Source organism: Drosophila innubila (assembly GCF_004354385.1).
Source record: "Drosophila innubila isolate TH190305 chromosome 2R unlocalized genomic scaffold, UK_Dinn_1.0 1_C_2R, whole genome shotgun sequence".
Taxonomy (NCBI): domain Eukaryota; kingdom Metazoa; phylum Arthropoda; class Insecta; order Diptera; family Drosophilidae; genus Drosophila; species Drosophila innubila.
In genome coordinates, this window is record NW_022995374.1 from 9,098,320 (window position 1) to 9,112,938 (window position 14,619).

The window sequence follows — 14,619 nt, forward strand, 5'->3', positions numbered from 1 at the left end:
GGACAGTGTCCCCTACCAGAAACTCGTTGGTGTCTTTTGTGTAAAGTTTTGGGGCTGGAGAGGGGAACTGGGGTACAGTTTTGTTACCTTTTGTGTGCAGCTGTCGGCTGCTAACAATATGAGATTCAATTATTGCAAATAGGCCAGAAAGTGTGCGGCAAAAGGCCTGTGAAATGAAGTTCTAGATGTAGATAACTAAATTGCCTTCTAAGTGAAACACTCGACGCACTAAAAGTCCAAAAGGTTGCAAATTGAGTGATTGCCTGTGGATAATGGAAAAGCAAATGAGTGAGGCTTTCTCCTTGTAAATAAGAAACACTTATTTAGCGTGAACTTAACAAATTCTTTAATACTTTAAATTCCTTAAAATATTCGTTTCTGTGGCTTAGTTGTCTTAAATCCGCAAGCTCAGAGAATCCTTTAATACAGTCTTTCTCTTCGATTTTTGGAATAGTCTATCATTTGGGTTGTCCGGTCGGGACCTGCTCTTAAACTTAACATTGCCTTTTGCCCAAAACTATGACTGTTGCGATCCCTGGCCGATAAAACATAGACAGAGTGTCAGAGATTTTATGTCGATGTTTGTGTGAAAATCTGTGCCATAAAAAGCTAAAGAAAACGGAGGAAAAACAATATGCTCTCCACCAAGAACCAAGTTAGTAAAAAACAAGAAAAAAAACTAGCAAAGCAAATTTCTTATCAGCTACAAAGTGACAAAAAAGCAACTGAATAACTGTAGAGTGATATGCCCAATTGTAGCTTTAAAGTTTTTCTCTTTTTTCTTTTTCCTGCTGATATTGTAGCGTCATACTGGCGACACTTTTATGGAGAAGATGGAGGTACATTGTCTAGGTGTTGGACGGCTTCAAAGATGACACCCAACGCCCAACAGCCAACAGCCAACACCAGCGTACATGTCAAGTATGCGGCAACTGTCATAAATTCTAGTCGAAATTCTGGTCTTGTTTATGTTGGTCTGCCTCAACACAGATAAAATAAGTATATACCACACTTATTTGTATGCGTGTCAGTATGTGTGTATATAGATATAAGTACATTTTATCGAAGTTGGCTAGCTTAAAAAAATGGCTTTTTAAAAAATTACATTAAATGTGTGCGCTTCAGTGGGCAGGAATTTATTTTGTTGCATGGTCCTTGGACTAGGACAATGCTGTCGCCCAAGTGGCGGACCAAACAACAAGTACAACAACACACCATAAACCAACAGCAAATGGCACTTCAAGTGCCAGACAATCAATTGCGACAGAAACAGGCACAACAAATTGCCGGCTGTCCCATGCAATTGTCTTTGAGCGGGGGGAGTCCCTCTTTCTCTCCCCCTCCATTCCAAATTCTCCATTCGGCATTCGCCATTGTCCATATACAACATAAAGTTATGCTGTTTTGAGACACTGTGTTGGATCTGTGAATGTTGGACATATATCATGACAAATTATATCGCGCAACACATAATTATAAAACTAATTAGCTAAGAGATAACAAACAAATGGGCAAATTACGAGGTCAATGGCGACCAGAAGCTGGAACTTGGCAGGTCAGCCAATGCGGTCAACTAGTGGGCATGCCTGTAGCTCTCTGTATGATTTCTATAGCTCCTTTTAATAATATTTAATAATATTTCAAAATTTTTTGAACGAATCTAATAAGATTTGAATGCAGAATAAATTAAGATTTCAAACCATGACCAAAATGACATTCCGCTTGAAAATCGGTTGAGTTTTGCTATAGTTAAAGCCTCTTACTTAGCTACTTTACAAGTCAAAATATTTCTTAATTTTGACATGATTTTTTACAAAAATATGAAAGGTCTCAGAATCAAATTTAAAGTGTTGTTTTATGCTAATTATGATATAGTTGATTAAAAGTGACAACTTGAGATTTAAAATTGTGAATTTTCGAAATTTCAAAGGGTCCCCTTACCATCCAAATCAATTTTGGTCGAAAATAATTAAGTTTTCTAAATGAACAAAATTTAAATACAGAATTGAGGAGGCCAAACCATGATCAAAATGACATTCCGCTTGAAAATCGGTTGGGTTTTGACAAAGTTATGACAGTTCAAGTTGCCCAAGCCTCTGACCTAGCTACTTTACATGTCAAAATTTTCAATTTTGACATGATTTTTTCTAAAAAAATGAAAGGTCTCAGAATCAAATTTAAAGTGTTGTTTTTTATGCTAATTATGATATAAGGAGTTGATTAAAGTGAAAACTTGAGATTTAAAATTTTGAATTTTCGAAATTTCAAAGGGTCCCCCCTTACCATCCAAATCGAATTTTGGTCGAAAATAATTAAGTTTTCTAAATGAACAAAATTAAAATACAGAATGAATTAAGAGGCCAAACCATGATCAAAATGACATTCCGCTTGAAAATCGGTAAAGTTTTGACAAAGTTATGACAGTTCGAAGTTGCTCAAGCCTCTGACCTAGCTACTTTACATAAAACTATTTTGACATGATTAAAAAAATGAAAGGTCTCAGAATCAAATTTAAAGTGTTGTTTATGCTAATTATGATATAAGGAGTTGATTAAAAGTGACAACTTGAGATTTCACATTTGAATTTTCGAAATTTCAAAGGGTCCCCACCATCCAAATCAATTTTGAAATAAATTAATTTTTCTATATGAACAAATTTGAATACAGAATGAATTAAGAGGCCAAACCATGATCAAAATGACATTCGCTTGAAAATCGGTTTGGTTTTGACAAAGTTATGACAGTTCGAAGTGGCTCAAGCCTCTGACCTAGCTACTTACATGTCAAAATTTTCTTAATTTTGACATGATTTTTTACAAAAAAATGAAAGGTCTCAGAATCAAATTTAAAGTGTTGTTTTATAATAATATGATATAAGGAGTTGATTAAAAGTGACAACTTGAGATTTAAAATTTTGAATTTTCGAAATTTCAAAGGGTCCCCCCTTACCATCCAAATCGAATTTTGGTCGAAAATAATTAAGTTTTCTAAATGAAAAATTAAAATACAGAATGAATTAGAGGCCAAACCATGATCAAAATGACATTCCGCTTGAAAATCGGTAAAGTTTTGACAAAGTTATGACAGTTCGAAGTTGCTCAAGCCTCTGACCTAGCTACTTTTACATGTCAAAATTTTCTTAATTTTGACATGATTTTTTAAAAAAAATGAAAGGTCTCAGAATCAAATTTAAAGTGTTGTTTTATGCTAATTATGATATAAGGAGTTGATTAAAAGTGAAAACTTGAGATTTAAAATTTTGAATTTTCGAAATTTTAAAGGGTCCCCTATACCATCCAAATCGAATTTTGGTCGAAAATAATTAATTTTCTATGAACAAAATTTGAATACAGAATGAATTAAGAGGCCAAACCATGATCAAAATGACATTCCGCTTGAAAATCGGTTGGGTTTTGACAAAGTTATGACAGTTCGAAGTTGCTCAAGCCTCTGACCTAGCTACTTTACATGTCAAAATTTTCTTAATTTTGACATGATTTTTACAAAAAATGAAAGGTCTCAGAATCAAATTTAAAGTGTTGTTTTATGCTAATTATGATATAAGGAGTTGATTAAAAGTGACAACTTGAGATTTAAAATTGTGAATTTTCGAAATTTCAAAGGGTCCCCCCTTACCATCCAAATCGAATTTTGGTCGAAAATAATTAAGTTTTCTAAATGAACAAAATTTAAATACAGAACGAATTGAGAGGCCAAACCATGATCAAAATGACATTCCGCTTGAAAATCGGTTGGGTTTTGACAAAGTTATGACAGTTCGAAGTTGCCCAAGCCTCTGACCTAGCTACTTTACATGTCAAAATTTTTCGTAATTTTGACATGATTTTTTACAAAAAAATGAAAGGTCTCAGAATCAAATTTAAAGTGTTGTTTTATGCTAATTATGATATAAGGAGTTGATTAAAAGTGAAAACTTGAGATTTAAAATTTTGAATTTTCGAAATTTCAAAGGGTCCCCCCTTACCATCCAAATCGAATTTTGGTCGAAAATAATTAAGTTTTCTAAATGAACAAAATTAAAATACAGAATGAATTTAGAGGCCAAACCATGATCAAATGACATTCCGCTTGAAAATCGGTTGGGTTTTGACAAAGTTATGACAGTTCGAAGTTGCTCAAGCCTCTGACCTAGCTACTTTACATGTCAAAATTTTCTTAATTTTGACATGATTTTTTTAAAAAAATGAAAGGTCTCAGAATCAAATTTAAAGTGTTGTTTTATGCTAATTATGATATAAGGAGTTGATTAAAAGTGACAACTTGAGATTTAAAATTTTGAATTTTCGAAATTTCAAAGGGTCCCCCCTTACCATCCAAATCGAATTTTGGTCGAAAATAATTAATTTTTCTATATGAACAAAATTTGAATACAGAATGAATTAAGAGGCCAAACCATGATCAAAATGACATTCCGCTTGAAAATCGGTTGGGTTTTGACAAAGTTATGACAGTTCGAAGTTGCTCAAGCCTCTGACCTAGCTACTTTACATGTCAAAATTTTTCTTAATTTTGACATGATTTTTTACAAAAAAATGAAAGGTCTCAGAATCAAATTTAAAGTGTTGTTTATGCTAATTATGATATAGAGTTGATTAAAAGTGACAACTTGAGATTTAAAATTTTGAATTTTCGAAATTTCAAAGGGTCCCCCCTTACCATCCAAATCGAATTTTGGTCGAAAATAATTAATTTTTATAAATGAACAAATTTTGAATACAGAATGAATTAAGAGGCCAAACCATGATCAAAATGACATTCCGCTTGAAAATCGGTTGGGTTTTGACAAAGTTATGACAGTTCGAAGTTGCTCAAACCTCTGACCTAGCAACTTTACATGTCCAAATTTTTCTTAATTTTGACATGATTTTTTACAAAAAAATGAAAGGTCTCAGAATCAAATTTAAAGCGTTGTTTTATGCTAATTATGATATAAGGAGTTGATTAAAAGTGACAACTTGAGATTTAAAATTTTGAATTTTCGAAATTTCAAAGGGTCCCCCTTACCATCCAAATCGAATTTTGGTCGAAAATAATTAAGTTTTCTAAATGAACAAAATTAAAATACAGAATGAATTTAGAGGCCAAACCATGATCAAAATGACATTCCGCTTGAAAATCGGTTGGGTTTTGACAAAGTTATGACAGTTCGAAGTTGCTCAAGCCTCTGACCTAGCTACTTTACATGTCTAAATTTTTCTTAATTTTGACATGATTTTTTACAAAAAAATGAAAGGTCTCAGAATCAAATTTAAAGTGTTGTTTTATGCTAATTATGATATAAGGAGTTGATTAAAAGTGACAACTTGAGATTTAAAATTTTGAATTTTCGAAATTTCAAAGGGTCCCCCCTTACCATCAAAATCGAATTTTGGTCGAAAATAATTAATTTTTCTATATGAACAAAATTTGAATACAGAATGAATTAAGAGGCCAAACCATGATCAAAATGACATTCCGCTTGAAAATCGGTTGGGTTTTGACAAAGTTATGACAGTTCGAAGTTGCTCAAGCCTCTGACCTAGCTACTTTACATGTCAAAATTTTTCTTAATTTTGACATGATTTTTTACAAAAAAATGAAAGGTCTCAGAATCAAATTTAAAGTGTTGTTTTATGCTAATTATGATATAAGGAGTTGATTAAAAGTGACAACTTGAGATTTAAAATTTTGAATTTTCGAAATTTCAAAGGGTCCCCCCTTACCATCCAAATCGAATTTTGGTCGAAAATAATTAGTTTTTCTAAATGAACAAAATTTGAACACAGAATGAATTTAGAGGCCAAATAATGATCAAAATGACATTCCGCTTGAAAATCGGCAAAGTTTTGACAAAGTTATGACAGTTCGAAGTTGCTCAAGCCTCTGACCTAGCTACTTTACATGTCAAAATTTTTCATAATAAACGTGAAACCATGGCTATGATAGTCGAAAAATAATAAAATTTTCTAAATGCAAAAAAAATTTAAATGCAGTTTGAATTAAGAGACCGAATCATGATCAAAATGTCATTTCGATCAAAAATTGGGTCAGTTTTCTTCAAGTTATGACATTCGAAAGTTTTTCAACTCTTTGACCTATCAATTTGACCACTACCGTACCGGTACAAGCGTTTCGGTTCTTAAAAGAGAATTAATATTAGTTACTGTTTCAGATTCGGTACTAAAAATGAAACGGTTAGTTTCGGTTAACGGTTCCGATGCCGGTTACGGTGTTATTCTCTGATTGTGCTTGAATAAATTATTATTTATTTCACTTTATAACCATTATTACTTTTCCTACATGTAGTATGTTACATCAATTTGTTTTCCTAACTTGACTTTTTTCCTGTTGCTGACATCTAAGGGCTCATGGTGTCGATAACAAGGGTAGGCCAAAAACATTGTCTCATTCTGAATTGTATTTTCCATCGAGTGATACACAAAAAGATCAAAGATAAATTTCCAATTTCTGTGCCACGCCTCATCAAACGTTTTCAATACACTGACAAAATGCCAAACTGAAGTTGGAGAGGAGTTCCCACTCTCAGAAATGAAACTTGAACTCATATGAAAAGCTTTTGCTATTATACCACGCTTATTGTGGTGTTTGTTGTATTGTTGTTATTATTGTTGACTTTATTGTTATTGTAACGCCGCGTAGTCGACACTTTAACAATGTATTTTTCTTTCCATTCAGTTTTTTTTTTTTTGTATTTATTTATTTATTTTTTTTGATAATTCGTCCTGCGTCGACAGCTTTTGTTGGCCAGTGCCAAACACTTTACATCACTTCATACAATGTGCTCGGCAAATGAGCGTGGTCTGTGCGCTGTCAGACTTCCAAATATCCTTCCATACCCGGGACTCTACTGCCAGCATTGGCCACTCCATGGCAGCAACAGCAGCAGCAAACCGTCAGCAAACGATATCCATCAACAGCGACGACAACAACAAGGACAACAACAGCAGCAGCAACGTCAACAACAACGACAACTTCAATTGTACTGTGGCTGATGTCACACCAAATGATGCAATTAAGTTAAATTTCAACGTACCAAAACTGATGACAATTCCAACATTTACTTTGAAGTTCCTTCTGATATCTAGCAATGTCAAGGCAATCATTGTAAGACTTTTTTCTTCAATGATTCTTTTTAAATGGCGGGAAGAGAGTCGGATTTAACTAATGCTGCGTTATATTTTTTAATGATTTCCTAATATTGCAATTACTACTACAGTACTTACTATATAATGACTTAAAATTTGATAACGATTTAAGCAGAAGACAATAATTTAATAGAGAAAATTTCAAAAATATTTTAAAATTATCTTTAACTAGTATTTTGAATAATTCTGTTAAATTGATTTGTGTAATATGCTTTAATATATTACATAAAAATAGCTAGACATTCTGTATTTAAAGCCAACTCAATGTTATTGACAGGTCGGCTACAATTTATGTCCTTTGCACAAAACTCAAATTACTCGCATTATCTACGCACTTCGCCACTCATCACACAAATCTATATGTCAACTGAATGTCCTCAACCTCCAACTTTGAGTTTTTCCCCCAACATTTGGTGGGTTTATTGACCTAGACACCAGGAGCTGAACGACAAATTGCATGAAAAGCGTGAAATAAGTTGGGAACATATGGAGAAGTTTGCTGCTTGGGCTGATAAGAAAATTTTGTGTCTTATTAATACACAGATATGTATGAATGCCTACAGTGAGCACTTCTTCTAGTGAACTGACTGGCACAAGCATACATCGACTGTTCCTTGACAGGATATCAGACTGTTTGCCTAAGTTGGCCACCCTCGACAGTGTCCAAGGAGATTTATTAGTTGGGCGTTAATCCCCTGCGGCCTAATACATCATTTCAATTTGTTGCAAGTCGTGTTTATTTGCTCAAGTTTTTGTATGGAACTGGGAAATTTCAGCATATACAATGGAGTATACGAGGGAAAAGCAGGTCGGGGGTATTTCAAAGAGATTGCCAGCCATCGGCTAAAACTATTTCACTTATTTACTTTCATAACTTGCAAATTGTCAACTTATTGTTGGCTTGCCATGGAACGAAGACAAAAAACTCTTCAGAGTAGTGCAAAAGTTTTCATGCTGTGGCAGTTGCTCGAGTAAGTGGCTTATTATGGGCCACTGGGCGTGGCACGGGGAGTGGATTTTGCCCCACTACTTTCGCTACAGTTTCGTTCATTTCTTCTTTTGTTTCCTGCGTGTTTTGCCCTTCTAATGTCGTTGCCATATCTTATACTGTGATTACTTAGGTGTGTATATATAATTTAATTAGCTTAAAAGTCGGACCCTGATTCCAAATGGCGAGTGCGTGCCAGTGATTTATAATGACAGCTGGCTATAACTACAGCCTTATAACTGTATTAGCCGAGTGAGTTATCAGCTATCAAAGTCCTGGGGAGATACCCTTCATATGTGGTAGGTGTATACAATAAAAAAATTGTTGGTCACAATGAAAAGAAAAGTTTAGTTGAGCCATAAATTTAGAACTTATATATAAAAATGTAAAAGTCAAACAGTGGTACGAGTTATATAGAAAACTATTGCATAAAATGTTTATTCTTAAAGACAAGCATGCACTATAAATATATGAATTTTATTATTATACATTCAGTTGACTTTCTCTGAGGAATTATTTACATACAATTAAATAATTTCAGCCTTTCTCGAACTGAAGTGCAAAATCCTTAACTTACTTAATAGACTCGTGGTTTGAGGCCCAGATTAATGCCCGTTGTTGAACGTAAGATCAAATTCATGACTGGTTTCACGGGTTCACCTAAAGGCAGTAACTCGAAATGCCTTAGCATTTTACTGATGGTGCTCTTCATCTCCAACATTGCGAACTTCTGACCAATGCAGTTTCGGGGACCCGCTGAAAATGGCGTATAGGCAAATACATCGATATTGCTGACGTTTGCTGGACTGAAACGATCTGGATTGAATCTATCCGGCTCTGGGAAAAAGTCTGGATCACGTTGGGCAAGATAGGTGACCATAATGATGTTAGTCCTGGCAGGAAATAGTTTGCCATCTGTTGCAGAAAATAAATATTGAAAGGTAGCCCAAATTTAAATGGAGTAAATGGAAGCCTACCCAGTACAACATCTTCAGTTAGTTGACGGCCAATCATAGGAACTGGTGGATATAAACGCAGTGATTCCTTAATCACGCACTCCAGATATTTCAATTCACCCAGATCTCGCATTGTTACCGGCTTGGACTTGTCATCGCCAATTACTTCTCGTACTTCCTGGAAGGCACGTGCTTGGACCTCGGGATGCCGTGCCAGTAGATATAGGGTATAGGAAATGGCACTGGTGGTGGTGTCGTGACCCTCAAACATAAATGTATCCACCTCCTCCCTGATGTCCTCATTGCTCAGGGGCTGCCCATCCACAGAGGACTGCAGCAGGACATCTAACAGTGCCATGCGACGCTTGCTGCCAACGTCATCCTCCTCAGCATTTGGGGCGTTGTTACTGGACTCATTAAGGGACTTCTGCAAGGCATCGCGACGCTCCGAGATAACCTTGTCCGTAAAGTCGTGCATTAACTTGATGTTCTTCATCAGTTTCCGGTAGAGCAATGGATAGAAGATGCGCATGGAGCCATCGAAGCGCTGCAGAGGATTCATGAATCGCTCAGCCATCATGTTGGACACACTAAAAGCATACAATTAAACTCAATTGCCCATTAAATGTGTGAATAACTTACACCTTCACGGACTGCACATATGGAAAGTTGGGAGAACGCTGAGCATTGATTTTTACGCCCATCGACGTCTCGGCGATAATGTCGAGGGCAGCCAGACAGGCGACTGGGAACATATTGATAACAGTCTTGCCATCGGCACGATCATATAGCTGTTCGGCCATAATGGCGCTCTGCTGATCGAAGACCTCCACAAACTGTTCGAGTATCTTGAAGTGGAAGGTCGGTGTGATGATCTTACGGCGTCTGAACCATTTGTTTCCGGTACTCAGCAACAGGCCCGTGCCCAGCCAACAATGCAGCAGACCATAGAGACGATTTTTCGTAATTGTCTGTTGACTACTTAAAATAGCCTCAATCAATCTCGTATCGGAAGTAAAAACTCCAAACTCTTGAAACATTGTTACGTGAACGATTTTGCCATGCTTATCAATCAAACGTTTTTCCAAATCCAGCATTGCTGCAAATAGTTGATAGTTAATAGCTAATCTGAAAGTTCAAAATTCGCTTGTCACTTACTTTCAGCGTTTTCTCCGAGCATGAACAGGGGTGCATTGCCAAGCAGGGGTAGTTGAAGGGGTCCACGTACGCCAGCTGCAGCAAGCATCTTGTTTTGCCTCCTCATCTTAAGGTGATCCCACAGGAACAAAGCCGTTACAAGCAGTGCAACAATTTCCAACCACATGACGTTCGTTTTAAATATGAATAATATAAACTTAAAAATAATCCACTATATGAAAAATGTTTATAAATACAACAAGCTGCTCACTTCTACAGCTAATGCTAGACTATTTGGTCGAATCAATCTGGTGAGCTACTTTTATACTTCGATGAGCTTTACCAACGCCGATAAGATAAGCCGACTGAGCTTATCAGTAACTGTTAGGCTCTGTTAGGCGTTTTATTAAAGCGGATTTTGAACTGAACAGTGCAGCTGCAACATCTAATCGACTTGTGCACATGTAGACTGAGCTTTATTACTTTAATTACCTTGTTAATTATTTCGCATAAAAATATCAAACTGCAAGTAGAATGAGTTAAATCTGTCGACCAGAAGATACTCCCTGGTATATAAATATAATAAATATAATTACTGATATTCATCTATCGTCTTCTAAACATAAATTTTTAATTTTTAGTGGTAAATACATAAAAATAAGTAAAACATCATTATGCACGTATTATAAGTAAAAGAGAATGCTTAGAAAATACTACACAAAACGTAATAACTTTCTTCTATAATATACATATTACAAATCATATTCAGAATGTTAAAAACTACAATGAATTAAAATTTTTATTGAGTTGGAATCTCAAATAACGAATATTTTTAAATTTTTTTATAATTTTTTTTATATTCCAATATTGCTGACTCACACTGAGTTGATAATTTTAGATTTGTTAATATAATCATGATACAACAAAAGACTCGAAATTGTAATTATAATCATGATATGCCAAAAGAAACGATACCTTATAGTAGGTAAAACAAAATCTAATCTATATGTTCGCCGGGGTATAAATTTCCCGATGTGCTATTTACTAAAAAACTGAATGAAATTCACTGAGAGTAAGAGAGTGAAAACTGTTATCAATATTCTAGAGTCTAGACTCTAAACAACACTAATTTAGCATTATTTGTCAGTACGTGCGTAGGAGAGTGCTTTTTACACTTTGCTCCCAGAATTTCGATGATAACGATAACGTATTATTTTTTGAGAAATGCAAGATAGTGAGCGCTTTGTTAGGATAGGTTAAGGCATAAAAATGTATGCCTTGCTGGGGATTAATCTTATCTGATTGGTAAAAATAATTTGGGTGAAAGACAAGCTGTATACTATATATGTTTGTATATGTTGTGTGTGCTTGTAATTTAAAAAAAAAAAAGACTAATTTGTTGTGCCATTTGTTGTTGCTTCGTTGAGTTTGCATTTGCTCCATTTTCTCTCCAATCAACTCAATTAGTTGATATATAATAATAGCTGTTCAAAGCAAGACGAACCGCAAAACGTACAAAATGATTGTGTTACGAGGTCGTTGGTCGGGAGTTGAGGGGTCACACAGAGCACAAATTTGCATAGTTACACTGAGTAACAGAAGTATTTGCATATTGTATGACTGCTTTTACGTCAACCCAAAGATAATCACACGTGCCGGGGCCGTGTCCTGACCATCATTCCTTTATTTCCGCTTCTTTCATTTGTTTCTTTTCTTTTTTTTCCATCTTTGCTCGGTTTATTTGCATGCGCTTGTTTTTGTTTTTAATTTCCTATACGGTGTGCTGTTTATGATTGCCAAACTACCCGCAGCGCTGTTTGTGTGATGGTAGAGGGAGAGAGGGTCCCAAGGGCCAACGGGGACACAGGAAGCATGAAGGAGCGGAATGAACAGGAGGAGTCACAACGGTGGCACTTTCGATTTCTGTCTGTGGCATTTGGATGATTAATGTGTTTACACAGCCAACGAGCGTTGCGGTCGAGTCTGATTTGAAAGGGTTAAAAGGCGTAAACACAAACATACACACAAACACACACACACACACACACACATGCTGTGCTCGCTCTTTGCGTAATTTTATTTATTATTCTCTTCTTGAAATTGACTCTCACATGGGAGCAAGATATTAAAAATGCTCCACCATCCTTATATTTGTTTACTTTCGCAGTTTTTTTTTTTTTTTATTTGGGAACAACGTCAACAATTTAATTAGTTAAAAGCCAGAGCCCTCAAGCATATTCACACAACCAGTTAAGCAGATTCATGTATCTTACGGCTATATATACACGGATATATATGCATGTATTATGTGTCTCAACTCGTCGAAATTCTTTTGGTTGCCATTTGCTTTCATTTTGCTAAGGTGCTGTCGCATAATCTTTTTGTACTGCGTTAAGTGGCTGGAATTGAAATTTACGATGGTGCGACAGGTAACGCAAATAAATGTGTGCCAACTTGGCCAACAACTGGCGAAGAGCCAGAAGAAAGGCAAAAAAGGAACTAGAGATGAGCGAGTAACTCACAAAGGAATCTTGTATGGTGATAATAATACTTGTAGCATTTATAACTATTTTTGAATATGTGGTTCTTATACCAACAATTACTATATAACTTTTAGTTCACTTCGTGTCACGTTGCCATCTCTAGTGTGAGTTTTAAATTATTTAAGTAGTCCAGACTCTGACTCACTTGGAAGGTGTGTTGTTGTCGAGGGCAGCGCCAGGCAGGTGCCAATATTAAATAGTTTAAATGAAGGCCCCCATGAATGGGGGAATGGCCAACAGTTGAGGAAGTTAGTTAGGTAGGAAACTGGCTTTATGGCTATGATAAGCAGGTCAGACCCTTTTGATTTGGTTTAGGATTTGCGGTTGTCGCTGCCTCAGTTGCTGTTACCCTGTTTGCCTTTTCAACTCGTTAGTTATGCGCCAAGCCGAAGGGATGTATCCTTACGGCCCCCAAAACAAAACCGAGGCCGAGGGGATAGCGTGCATTGGGCTTAAGGTTTATTTAAAAGGCCAATGCCACATGTTTGGGGTTTTGTGTGTGTTTTAATATGACACCTTTGCCGATGGTAATTTATCACCTCAGCACTGGGGACATATGCTTTGGGCAACCCCTAGTTGATTCCGTGTGTGTGTCTGTGTGTGTGTGTGTGTGAGAGAGTGTATGTGTTTTATAAGCACTGGAGGATTAGGCCGGCACTGACTTTAATGTGGGACCAACTGATGCTGGCTGGCAGATAATTAGTGACCGTCCAGAAGATTTATGCATGCGTGTAAATGGCTTAAAGTAGCACTTTCAAATAAAACTAAATTAAATGTAAACAAACTAAGCGTCTAATTAAATCGCAGCAATAGGCTAATATGCGAAATGGTCTACCTAACTCAGTGCTGTCAAAAATGTGAAATGTGCCATCAATCTAGCCGAGCAGCTGGCAACTATTACGGGGCATAGTGCAAGTCATAAAGCTGACACTTGGCCACAGCTCCCGATTCCCTTATCCCCACGTCCTACTTTCGACTGCCAAACTGTTAATTAAGTTTATCCAACTAAATGTCAACGTTTTGTGCACCTTTATCAACTGTAAAAATGTCATATTAAAATGGCTAAGCCTTCTACAGCAATGTGGTTGGTAAAGCTGCTTTTGACTCGATTTCTGGACAGGCAGCTGATCCCTTGGCAGCTTACGTGACGTATGTGTAATGTGTGACAGACATTTGCATTGCGCATGAATTTTTCAATTAAATTCTTTGTAACTTTCACTAAATGTTTATTCTATATTATATTTGTTTTAATTTCTTTTCACAGCTCAAGCGATTATCTGGCATTTTTATTTACAATTCATTGGTTTTGCCAGTCTATTTGCCTAACACTTGCCCCTAAACAATTGGATATTCAAATGCCATTTTTCAGATTATTTTCAACTCGTTGCAAGTTTTTCCAAATTTCAACAAATTCAATGCAAATTTCAATGGCACTCGTGTGGGTTTAGATTTTGTGTTTATTTTGCAATTGAAGTTTATGCAAAAACATTTAAAGAGGCAAAACTATCAGGCAAAAGCAATATAGAAATTCCTTGCCTGCTGGTAACTTGGCAAATTATAAACGAATTTGTAGCTACTTTTTACAACATACTCGTGGGCCAACTCAACTGCTAACGGAACTTATCTGTACCTTGACTTCATTTGATATGCGTGACATGTAGGAAGATGCTTTACTGGCGGTTGTTAAGTTGGTTTTGGTTGCTCGGCTTCCCTCATCATCATCACAATCATCATTAGCAACATCATCAGCAAAGGCAACAGCAATGGCAGCAACGAGTACCTCAGATCAAAGAACTTTGACAAAAATTAAGCTCACCTATGTATTTGCC

At 36.0% G+C, this 14,619-nt stretch overlaps 1 protein-coding gene across 1 annotated transcript; it reads right to left on the reverse strand.

Annotated features, from left to right (window-relative positions):
• Positions 1–8,609: 8,609 nt before the first annotated feature.
• On the reverse strand, positions 8,610–10,434 carry LOC117784962 (probable cytochrome P450 4d14). The gene is made up of 4 exons (XM_034622824.1): positions 10,269–10,434; positions 9,753–10,209; positions 9,132–9,700; positions 8,610–9,069 (listed from the first exon to the last, which is right to left on the reverse strand). Exons 1-4 carry the CDS (start codon positions 10,432–10,434, stop codon positions 8,732–8,734), a joined length of 1,530 nt encoding a protein of 509 aa, XP_034478715.1. The 3' UTR covers positions 8,610–8,731.
• Between the last annotated feature and the right edge of the window lie 4,185 nt (positions 10,435–14,619).

What these genes read in the sequence shown, in the direction of transcription:
- LOC117784962 (XM_034622824.1), bottom strand. Translation starts at nt 10,434, where the DNA reads ATGTGGTTGGAAATTGTTGCACTGCTTGTAACGGCTTTGTTCCTGTGG. An exon ending in GCTCGGAGAAAACGCTGAAA is followed by an intron (nt 10,210 to 10,268) that starts GTAAGTGACAAG and finishes AACTATTTGCAG; the next exon opens with CAATGCTGGATTTGGAAAAA. An exon ending in AACTGAAGATGTTGTACTGG is followed by an intron (nt 9,070 to 9,131) that starts GTAGGCTTCCAT and finishes TTTCTGCAACAG; the next exon opens with ATGGCAAACTATTTCCTGCC.